Source organism: Triticum aestivum, chromosome 1D, assembly GCF_018294505.1.
Source record: "Triticum aestivum cultivar Chinese Spring chromosome 1D, IWGSC CS RefSeq v2.1, whole genome shotgun sequence".
Lineage (NCBI taxonomy): Eukaryota > Viridiplantae > Streptophyta > Magnoliopsida > Poales > Poaceae > Triticum > Triticum aestivum.
In genome coordinates this window covers 473478157-473489858 of record NC_057796.1, presented here as the reverse complement: position 1 = coordinate 473489858, position 11702 = coordinate 473478157, and the positions used below count along the sequence as shown (strand labels likewise).

Genomic DNA, 11702 nt, shown 5'->3' with positions numbered 1-11702 from the left:
GTTATTTGGCGAGCGTTCAGTAAGAGGCCTATTCTGACGAACACCCTCTCGCCATCCGATTTGGCTGCACGGATCTTGGCGCAAATCCGATGCCGCCTCAGCTCTCTCAAAGACTTCGCTGTAAGTGATCTCCTGGCGAACATCCTTTTTTTCTTCAAAAAAAATGTAATGAACTTTTTTTAGAATAAAAAAAGAGTAATGATCTTTTTTTTTGGTAACCACGTGTTTTAATATTTGTCAAAGTTACAATACATGCAGTCCCTGGCGAGACAAAGAGAGGACAGAAGTGCAAGTGCATTTGCACAAAACACCCCGAGATGAGATGAATTACAATCACAGCCTTCGAGGTGCTTGTGCAGATTGCCCACTGCCGCCTATCTCCACCACCGTGGTAGCGCCGCCGGAGATAAGAGAGACAACAAACCTTTATACCCTGGTCCGAAGAAGCACCATCGCGGACAAAGCCGCTTTGTGAGCCGATGAATTCGCCCGTCGTGAACGGCAGAACCTTCTTCGATGTGGCTCGTCGGCCGGGAGCGTCCCCGTGCCTGTCGGACTCCAGATCCATCGTCTTCACCCGATCAAGTCCCAGAAGAGCACTGGATTTGCCAGTCGCCATCCACTTGACATGCACCGAACCAGCCCTGCTCAGGCCATTGCCGTCGTGCCCCGAAGAGAGGACAAACGCTGACCCACTGCATCCTAAATAAATCTCCCAGACTACAAGACGGTGTTGGAGCACGCACCATCGAGACGACGAAGCCAGAGAACACAATTCCAAGATGGGGTCGCCGCCGCTGCTACCGCATCCAAAAAACTAACCTCGCCGGTCCGAGCGACCTGCAAGAGACACATGACGCCGACTCCTCGACTCCGCTGCGAGCAGCCTTGTCGAGATGGAGGGAGCCGTGGACACATTATTCGTTGGAACGACGTCGTTGCCACCATTAAAACGCCGCTGCTGCACAAACTAGGCCCTAACCTATCTACATGCCGTAGCCTAGCACCGGGGTCCTCCACTCCATCCACTGCCCGAACAGCAGACGGAGGAGGGAAGAACCCACAGGCTGGCCGGCCGTGGATTGTGGGACCTGTTCTCCTCCTTCGGTTTTCACGGGAGAGAGGAGAAAAGGAACTGCCTCAGGTGGTTGTGGACAGTTACGGAGGGTTGGGTGCGGTAAGAAAAGAAAAGAAAGAGAGTAATGATCTGGGGAGTCAAACCCGCACCCTCCACCCACACGATTCCATTAGTTGGGCTAGAGAGGTGTTTGGAACACTTTTGCGCTCAAAGGCCTTTTATTTATTCGAGTTAATTTGTTTTTTAATTCTATTTTTCATTTGAAAAAAATTCAAAAATTCCAAAAATTCCATTTGTTTGAAAGAACAAAAATCTCTAACTTTTTAGAGGTGATTATGTTACTAAACTTGCCGTGTGCATTTTTTGTTATATGCAGGATGGCAATTTCCATGTATTTTTTAATTCCCCGTGGCAGTTTTTAATAAGAGCATGGAATTTTAATAATTATTAACATTACATTTTTATTATTAAGAGGATCATATTTTTATTATTAAGAGCATGTCATTTTTAGTATTAGTAACATGACATCTTTTATTGGTCAAGAGGATCCACCTTTTATGATTAAGAGCATGTCATTTCTATTATTAATAACATTAAATTTTGAATATTAGGAGGATGGTCGTTTTATTATTAAAACAAGTGGCAGTTTTTTAGAGCATGGCATTTTTATTATAAAGAGGGTGAAACTTTTATTATCAACAGGTGGTGTTGAGACGATGACATTTTTGCATTTTATTTTTAAAGAGGGTGATATTTTTAATGTCAAGGGGATATCATTTTTAATGTTGACACGATGTCATTTTTTTACCTTTAATTGTGTGGCAGTTTTTTTTGGGGGGGGGGGGGGGGGGGGGGTTATCCAGATAAAATATTTTATCGAAAGGATGCAGTTTTATAAAGTAGCGCGTCAAGTTTTTTTAAGGATGGAATTTTTATAAATTTGTGCTTATTTTTTCTTTATGGCATTTTTTATATGGAGGGTAGCAATTTTAAAATTTAGCATGGCAAAAGAAAAACTAAATCACTCCACCTTTTTTGTGTTTTTTAATTTTTTTTTCTCAAATACGCATAGCATGCGTATCTTTCATTAATGGGGAAGAATAGGGTACAACAAACCCTCCACGGAGGGTGTTACACACCCAGTCCATCGTTTACATATGTCTACGTTTCGCTAGACTCCCACATATGTATCCGCCCGAAGAAGTCTCCTAAATCCGCTTTTAGGAGGCCCGCCGTCCTCCAAGCCTTGCCCTCACTAGAGACCCGTGCTAGTAGTCTACCCAGAGATGGTGTTTTTTACATTTTAACGTGGCAATTTGAACATAGAACGCTTAAAATGGGCCTTTTGGGTCTCATGGGGTCGCCCTGGCCTGCCTTCCTGGCGAACACCTCCCTAGGGAACGAATTGTCAGATCTGATGGGAGCTATCCCTTAAGGAGCGATCGCTGCATATTAGGTTCCTAAAACAAATTAATATATGGGACCACAGAAGCAGCACACATGCAAACACATAGTGCACGCACGAGAAGAAAACGATGCAACTTCTGCAATGGAAAATGACGAAGAAAATCAACTGATGCCCAAACGCATGGGCCAAATCATGAAGTCGCCTGATCAAGCAAAGGTTGAATGAAATGTTAAAACGGAATTCCGGGAAGCATTGTTAGAGCATGGTTAATAAGCCAGTGCCATGTCATCTACAGCCCATCTTATAGCCAACATATACAATAGTATATCAAGAGAGTGTACTACTTTTTTATTACGTGGGTCATCTTTCATTCCCACAAATTGCCTAGGAGCACGTGCTAGAGCTGGCTCTTCATGAAGAGCCCGCTTACCTTCTCTCTCCTCTTCTCTTTCCTCCAACTAGGCAGAAATATACTAGTTTATTCCTTATAGCCGGCTGACTCAGCTCTATTGTACTTGCTTAGGCTGGTCATATTGGGGAGTAACTTATACTAGTGTCATGCATATGACACTAGTCTAAGTTACTACCTTCATAGTGCAAAGTAACATAGTAGTAGTGTCATGTAGGACTTCATTAATTAGCTTGTACGCTCATCTTGCCTTGGGAAGCGCTATGTTACAGTAACATATTATGTTACCATTTCTCATTAACTACATGTCACATAAGCAAATATTTCTTGGAGTGCGCTATGTTACTAGCTAAGTTACTCCCACTATGAGGCTGGCCATAGTGAGGGTAACATAAGTAGTATCATGCATTTGGAACTCGCAAACATGCTTATGATACTAATGAGACCGCCTATGATACTAATCTATGATACTATGCACTATAGAGAGAGTAACATAGACTAGTAACATATGCATGTTACTAGTCTAAGTTACTCTCCACTATGATCAGCCTGACTAGCCTTATTGCTTACCTTGGTAATGTACAACAAACCGATCAGCACAGTTGATTTTGATGATGTTTTTTGAAAGATTTCCAACCGATCAGCGAGAGCAGATAAGCCTAAGCGTCACTCCCCGGACCATAAGCCTAGTTCATCTTTCTAATACAAATCGAAGGGGTCATATTCAGACAAAATGAAGTAGTCACTTTCATATTCAGCCCCATCGTCATCATCATCAAACCAATCGTAGTAGTCTTCGTTGATGTGCCCGCTCCCATAGCAGTAATCCCGATTCATGGACGCACCACATTCCTCGTTTTCTTCCAGATCGCCGGTGCTCTGTGGAGAATGCCCAATGTCAATGTCAATGCCCAGATAGCCAAATATAGAATGCTTTACTAATGGTCGCGAAAGTTTTGCCTTACCGTCGCCCAGGTGGCACCGGTAGGATGGAAGAATGTCGTGCCTCCTTTGCCCCCAAAGTGGGAGTCTCCGGTGCACCCGGAGCGCGCACCGCTCGAGCTCTTCGCGCCGCCGGCACCAGCACCTCGCGTCCACGTCGGGCCTCCCCAGCCCGCGCCCGGTACATCTCTAGAGCCACCATCGCTAGTGCGGCTCGGCTTCGCGGCTCCGGGGCTTGCACCGCTCGCTCGCTTCTCCCCACCGCTGCGGGCACCGCCGGAGCGCGCACCCATGCCTGCACCACCTGCTCGTTTCGCTCCACCGGTGTCGGCACCGCCCGTGGCCTTAGACGCGCGTCCCTGGCCTGCAGCGCGCGGCACCCTCGCGCCAGCACTGCCAGCGGCAGCCGGCGTCGGTGGCGCCTTCGCCTTGAGCCCCTCCTCGGCGGAGAGCCTGTCATACACCGCGCGCTTCAGCGGGTCCTTGAGAGCCTACGCATCCCATGTAGTAAGACAGAGACACATGCACAAAGAAGAAGAAGAAGAAATCGTCAGGGCGACAATGCAGACATGTCGATCTACTCTACTCCATGCGGATCAATACGTACCTCGTAGGCCTCGCACAGTTGCTTGAACCTCCTCTCTGCCTCATTCTTGTGGTGGTCGGGGTTCTTGTCCGGGTGCCACTTGAGCGCGCGCTTGTGGTAGGCCTTCCGGATGTCGCCGGCGGTGGCCGCCTTGCCCACGCCTAGGATCTTGTAGTAGTCCAGCCGCGTGATACTCCCTCCTTTATGGTTTATAGGGCTCAATTTAAAAATGTCACCAATCAAGAGAGATGATGAGTGATGAAATACTTTTTGTAGTTTGTAAAAACAGTTTGTCTAACTCACATCTAAATGTTTTTTAAGGATGTCACATCTAAGCTCCCACAAGTATATAATGTAGCAACAAGAAACAAAAAAACTAGGACAAAAAAATAGACCACAAACAGAGTGGACATCAACTTAGATGTGACATAACTATGTCACATCTAGATGTGCCCTAGACAGACCCTTGCAAAAACACCCAATTAATGCTTTTGTTTTTCTTAAAGAATTATGTTTACCAATGTATTAATTGCAATACCTGCATGCATAAAGTACATGTGTTGGTCAAATTTCTCTTAATACTTGCATGCAATGATTTCATGCACCTTAAAATCTGAACATGTGATGAAAAACAACCAAATTGACCCTTATAAAATGAAAAAACTAAAATTTTAAGATAAGCGCTACGCCTTAGAGGGAAGCAACCGCGAAACCGGGGGTCAACGAAGCGGAAGCGTAAACCGAAAAGGAGGGAGTGAATGCCACGCCACACTCTGCTTCCTTCGACTTCCAAATTAAAGCCTGATCGGTCGCTTGGTTTCTATGCGCGAGATTCACGCTAGTGGGTGCGGTTAATGCTAGGTTAATTAGTGCTGAAGGTGGAGAAAATTTTCTACCATTTGTATCGGGAACACGCGAGGTATTTGCATGACGCACGTCAGGGGACCATTTTCTTTAGACAAGCACGACAGGGGAGCTGCAGCAGCAGAGCCACTTTGGGCCGGCCCATGAAACCTCCGCCTGCTTACTTTTCCATGCAGCTAGGCGCCGATCGAGCGAGCGCTGATGTTGTAGGCTATGTTTCAATGGAGCGTAGTAGCAATAGCTCACAGAGTAGGCATCTTGTGTATGTGAGTGTTGAAAAAATAGTCTTCTGTGTATGTGATCTTTTGTTAGAAATGGAAGTTAGATAAAAATAATAATACATTGCGAACGCCCTTTGAAAACATGGTTAAAAAGTTAAAATATGCAATGAACATTTTTTAGAAACATGATGAATATATATGAAACGATATTTTTTATATACATGAGTATTTTTAATATGTGGCAAACGTTTTTTAATACATGATGGACAATTTTATATGAAACAAATTTTTTTATATACATGAGTATTTTTAATATGTGGCAAACATTTTTTAATACATGATGGACAATTTTATCTACATTTTTTGAGAGAAAACATTTATATATATTTGAAGAGAAACAATTGCTCAAGTGAGCTGGCTAGAGTTGGCCCGCCCATTGTGCCTCTGCTCAGACATAGCCTTGACTATTTGACGCCGATGGGCGTCAAATATAGGTTTCCTCTTTTATTTTGTTATGATAACAAAACATATTTTGATTCTATTCTGATGGACCGCCTCAGTGGACTTCGAGTAAGTGCTGCATGCTTAGGGCATCAGAAAATAACGACCAAAGTTTGCCGGACTGTCATTGCCGTTGTCGTCGCCACCATCTATCTGAGAAATTTTGGTCCCCTCGCCTCCGGCTGCCATCTTGGCGCTGAGATGGGGGGCCTTGGATCTTCAAGACATCTATGTTCTTCGTGATGTCTAGTGATCATCATAGTTTTGTGAGAAAAAAATTCCTCTCGTTCTTTTGGTGGTGCCATGAGATTATTCTGCCCTCACATATCTGATTATTCGGATATGATGAGTTTATGTTACTGTGTCAAGCTTTTTGTGTTGGTCTGATTCTTTGTGAAGGTAAAATCTTTCATCGACACCATGATGAAGATATAGTGAGTCGGCGGCCTACACTTCTAGGGGATCATCCCCGGCCCAAGTACATTCATCGAACAAGGCTTCCATCTTCTTGGATGGGCAACTCAAGGTGCTTTCAAAAATCATTATTGGTAATGTTCGCGCGGGTGAAAGAGTGACAACATCGTTGCACCAGTCCAATTTGCAGCCTCTTTACCGAAGTGTTTGGAGTATTTTTTTTTTTCAAGCAGAGATTGATGTGAAGAAGGCGAATGGCCGCCGCAGGGCAGGACCAAAAACCACCACCGCGCGCATGCAGAACTCGAGAACTTTTGGCAAACCATCGGAGGAAGAAATGAGGGAAAAAAATAAAACGCTAGATTACCAGGGAACATGTGGAACCACAGAGGGTGGCACATGTGTAAACACACAACACACGCACAAGAAGAAAATGAGGTGTTTCCTATTCGGCGCTTCAGGCAGTTTCTAAGGTCCTCCATTTGGGCTCATCCCATTTAAAAAAAAAATCCTTCTTCGCCCCGCACAACCTAAGAAAACGTACGCTTCATCCCTTTTTTGGGGGAATGACCTAGCAGATTTGATGTAGTGTCTAGAAGCTTTCATGTATTTTCTCTCTTTATTTCATGTATTTTCTAATGGTTTTTTATCTTTATCTTTTTTGTTTTATCCTTCTTTTCAAATTCGTTAACATTTTTTCAAAATTGATGATCTTTTCTCAACTTTTTGGTACCATTTTTTCAAATTTGACGAACTTTTTTCCAAAATCAATGAACTTTTTTTAAAATTGATGTCTTTTTTTCAAAATCGATGAACTTTTGAAAAAATAATGAACATTTTTTCAAATTTGCGATGTTTTCTTCAAAATTGATGAACTTTTCTTCTGCTTTTTTGAATTTTATGAACTTTCTTTGAATTCCGTGAACTTTTCTGATTTTTGTGATCTTTTTATTTTTATTTTTATTTTGAATTCGGAGACGATCCAGTTTGAAAGTGAGATCCATAACAATTTCGTGTAACTCTGTCGAAGTTTTACCGCAACATTCAAAGGTTCATGATACCATGGCAAGTTTCACATTTTTCAGACTTAATTTACACTTTTTATAAAATTCAAAAACAATTTACCTCCATTAAGAACATGAAAATTCATTTAATGCCCTAAAATATTAAATTAACCCTAAAAGGTACCAAACTTTTATATGGAACTTCCTGTGATGTACCTTTAATGCACAAAAAAATTGGGCCATACATCCAAACTTGAAAAACTATAATCATAACATTACAAAAAAAAACAAAAAAAATGGCGGGGGCCAACCAAAAGAGATCGCCAGTGGTATTTTCGACCGACAGTTAAGTCAGACCCAAACTTACCAGTGGCGAGCACAAAGTCACACCCATCACTGGCGGGCAGAAATTTTTACCCGCCACTGGTACTTTTGGCCCATGACTATTTTGTCTCGAGATACCAATGGTGTGCACATATTTCTACTTGCCACTGGTACTTTTGGCTGATGGCTATTCTAGCCGAAATTCCAGTGGCGTGCACATATTCTACCCGTGACTGGTAACTTCCATTTCAAGAAGCCAAATAAGAAGAAAAAGGAATGAGGTCAAAGTCCGCGAGCGAAACTCAAATTGGAGGTTTTCTTTATTGGAACTATGTTTATTTTTATTTGTTTTTCGGAATTTGGTTGGGTGCTCTTTTACCTTGCATTGGAAAATTATAGTTGCCCTATGGAGAGTAGCAGCGCCCACGAATGAGATAAATACTATTGTTGCTTTAGCTTTACTGATGTCGATGGCCTATTTTTATGCTGGTCTTAGCAAAAAAGAATAGAGCTATTTCAAGAAATATATTAAACCAACTCCAATCCTTTCACCAATTAACATCCTACTAGAAGATTTCAGAAAACCATTTTCGGTGATGGGCATGACTTTGTGCCCGTCACTGGTAAATGGTCAGATTACCGGTGGTGAGTGCCAATGTCCTGTCCAACATTAATGTGATTCTGCCTATAAGTAGTTTGGTGGTAGACTACCCACAGTGGGAGTAATATAGGTGGTAATATCACATATCTCTAGGCAAAACAGATGATGTGGCGAGTAAGTAATGAGGAAATCGGGCATGTGGTAAAATAGCTAGTTACTGTAACATCACACATACCAAGACAAGATGAGTCTACAACCTAATAAATGAAGTGTTGCATGACACCACATATATGTTACTCCCCACTATATAGAGGTAGTAACATATGCATGTTACTAATGTAAAAAGAAAAACATATGCATGTTATTAGTCTCTACTCCTAATGTCTCAGTTGGTAGTCTCCGTTCCGGGTTTATTTTCGTACCACCTCCCCTGGTTTTTTTTCGTCCTCCCTCCCACCTCCCAATTTCGTTGGTTTTTTTTCGTTGGTTTTTACTCGCCCCCTCCCACCTCCCAATTTCGTCCGGTTTTTCTTCGTCACACCTCCCACCACTCCCTCGTACTAGTTCTTTTTCTCTCCACTCTTTCCTTGCAAACAAATAATTTCCTAACATACAAAAGATCACGAATCTATCTTTCCTTACCTGAATCAATCGCTCCCTACATCAGTGCATTCTTTATTAAGAAAACTAACACGTAAATCTTAACGCATTGTAAACAAATCCCGTTATGGACCTAATTAATTTATTATGGAATCTGTACGTGGTCGCATTGGTTTTTTTCTCTCCACTCTTTCCTTGCAAACCAGTAATTTCCTAACATACAAAAGATCATGAATCTATCTTTCCTTACCCGAATCAATCGATCCCTACATCAGTGCATTTCTTTATTAAGAAAACTAACACGTAAATATTAACGCATTGTAAACAAATCCCGTTATGGACGTAATTAATTTATTATGGAATCTGTACGTGGTCGCATCTCTCCCCTCGTGAAAAAATCGCATCCATCTCCCGTTAAAAAGGAAAAGAGAACATGAACGATCACTCCCACACCCTGCATCTCAGTAGCAAAAAATCGCCCCCGCCTCTGCTACCGCGCCTCGCCGTGTGCCCGTCTCGACCCATGCCTCGCCTGCATGGCTGGACGCCGCCATCTCCACCGCCACGTACAAGAAAACGGTGGGCAGAACCATCCATTCAAATCGCACACCCCCACCCTCCTCCGCAATCCCTAGCCCCGCATCACCCTATCGCTTTCTCGCCTCTCTTTCCCCTCGATGTAGATGGTGCCGAGCGGCGGCCTCGAGCACTAGCAGCGCCGCCCTCTCTATCTTCGCCGCGTCGAGAGATGGGCCGAGGCTATCGTCGGTTCGCCGCCCACGATTGGGCCGCCTCCGGTTGTCGCGCACCACCGGCTCCACCTAACGTGCCCGACCCTCTCCGCTTTCGACCTTCCGGCGACCACATCCCTCCGCGCCTCCATCCATCATCCACAAGGCCACTCCCTGCACCCACCCTCCTAAATTCTCCATACCGGGGGACAATCACCGAAGATCCAAGTTGGCCCGATATCAATTTTCTTACGTGCTTTCTTTATCAGTTGGTGATGGGAATGGGTTCCAATTTCTCTATCTGACTGTGGATTCGCAGGCAAGAAGCGCTTCTACATGCATCCTCCTGTCGGTCCCTAAAGTACCAAGGTAAATGGTTGATACTGCGTTTGTCTAGGATGATATATGTTGGCTCTGTTCCGGTTCATCCGAGCAGTTTGGTGACTAATTTACTGATAATTTAATTATATTAATTAAATGAGTCGGGTGTATCGTCGTGCATTTATCTTGCCAGTAATGTTCTGTGATGCTCTGATGCACTTTGGGAATTGTTTATCTTGTCTTCAGTGCAGAACATTTGTTTATTAATGCATTAGAAGAATCCTTGTTACTACCTTGAACCTGTTTTATTACTGAAGTAAGTACCCAACCTCTAAATTGCTACATTACCTTGTAGATTGTATACGCTCATTCTCTTATGATTTTGTGGTTGTATATACAGTGTTTTGAAAACTTTATTTGCTAACATTATGAAACGCCTGCTTTTGGCAAGATATTAACTTGCATGGATGCATCCGAAAATCAATTGACAACCCGATGCATGTTATTTTTACGATTGAGAGATATTAACTTCAAATTTATGAGATTGATAGTTGGAGTTATGTTCTGAGGAGTTCTGAACATGTGATTTTTGGGAATGCTTAACCAGTTCATCTTTGGCCGTCAGCTTTATTTGTATTTGAGACTGGAACATAGTTTCTGAGTTACTTCATCAGTGCGCTTCAATTTTTTCTTTGTGCATGCCTAGGAGCTGGTATGCACGTGCATGGTGACAAGTTTAACATGGCTTTTGTCTTTGTTCCCGCTGGTCTGGATACATATGTTTTCTTGTCCGTAGCTAACTAGATATTGATCGTGTGTACAAGGATGCAATAAGCTCTGCAATGCTACGGTATTTAACAGTAATATATCGGCTAAATAGGCTATGCTGATTGGCACTAAAGTTGACCTAGCACCGCTTGATTATGTTACATATAATCTCCAAGATCTCGTCAGCGGCGTCATCTCTTTCATGTGCTCTACTGCATCACATAAATCGTGTCTCGACAGCAAAATTGTAGGAGTAACCGGTCCTGGTTGCACAACCTTTTAAATAAGAATAGGGTCAGGCAGATTAAGGAGTTCGCTGACGTGAAGAGTTGGATTGTGTGATACCACCATTCAATTGCGCCATTCTTTTGTTTTTTAGGAGGAAACGACAAGAGAGGCTTCTACTGCATTTAATTAACAAAAGATATTAATGTTACATATTTACAAGAGGGGTGCCACTTGTTTGTTGTTTTGCCTCAGTTGCTCTTAACGCGTTCCTACCTTCTGTCATGCGATGCCAAAGGCGTTCCAGGAGGCGTTGCTGTGACGTCCCCGATTTGACCGTACACTAATCATGCACGCAAATGTGTACGATCAAGATCAGGGACTCACGGGAAGATATCACAACACAACTCTAAAATATAAATAAGTCATACAAGCATCATAATACAAGCCAGGGGGATCGAGGGCTCGAATACAAGTGCTCGATCATAGACGAGTCAGCGGAAGCAACAATATCTGAGTACAGACATAAGTTAAACAAGTTTGCCTTAAGAAGGCTAGCACAAAAGTAGCAACGATCGAAAAGGCAAGGCCTCCTGCCTGGGACCTCCTAACTACTCCTGGAAGCCGAACTCCATGTAGAATCATCCTCGGGATCTCTAGCTCCTGGACTCCAGCATCTGGTTGCGACAATCAGGTATAGAAAGG

At 43.1% G+C, this 11702-nt stretch overlaps 1 protein-coding gene across 1 annotated transcript; it reads right to left on the bottom strand.

The window, feature by feature from the left end:
- Nucleotides 1–3582: 3582 nt before the first annotated feature.
- Nucleotides 3583–4578, bottom strand: LOC123176741 (keratin, type II cytoskeletal 1-like). Its single transcript, XM_044590817.1, has 2 exons — nt 3861–4578; nt 3583–3774 (listed from the first exon to the last, which is right to left on the bottom strand). The coding sequence occupies exons 1-2, from the start codon at nt 4128–4130 to the stop codon at nt 3595–3597; spliced, it is 450 nt and encodes a 149-aa protein (XP_044446752.1). The 5' UTR covers nt 4131–4578; the 3' UTR covers nt 3583–3594.
- Between the last annotated feature and the right edge of the window lie 7124 nt (nt 4579–11702).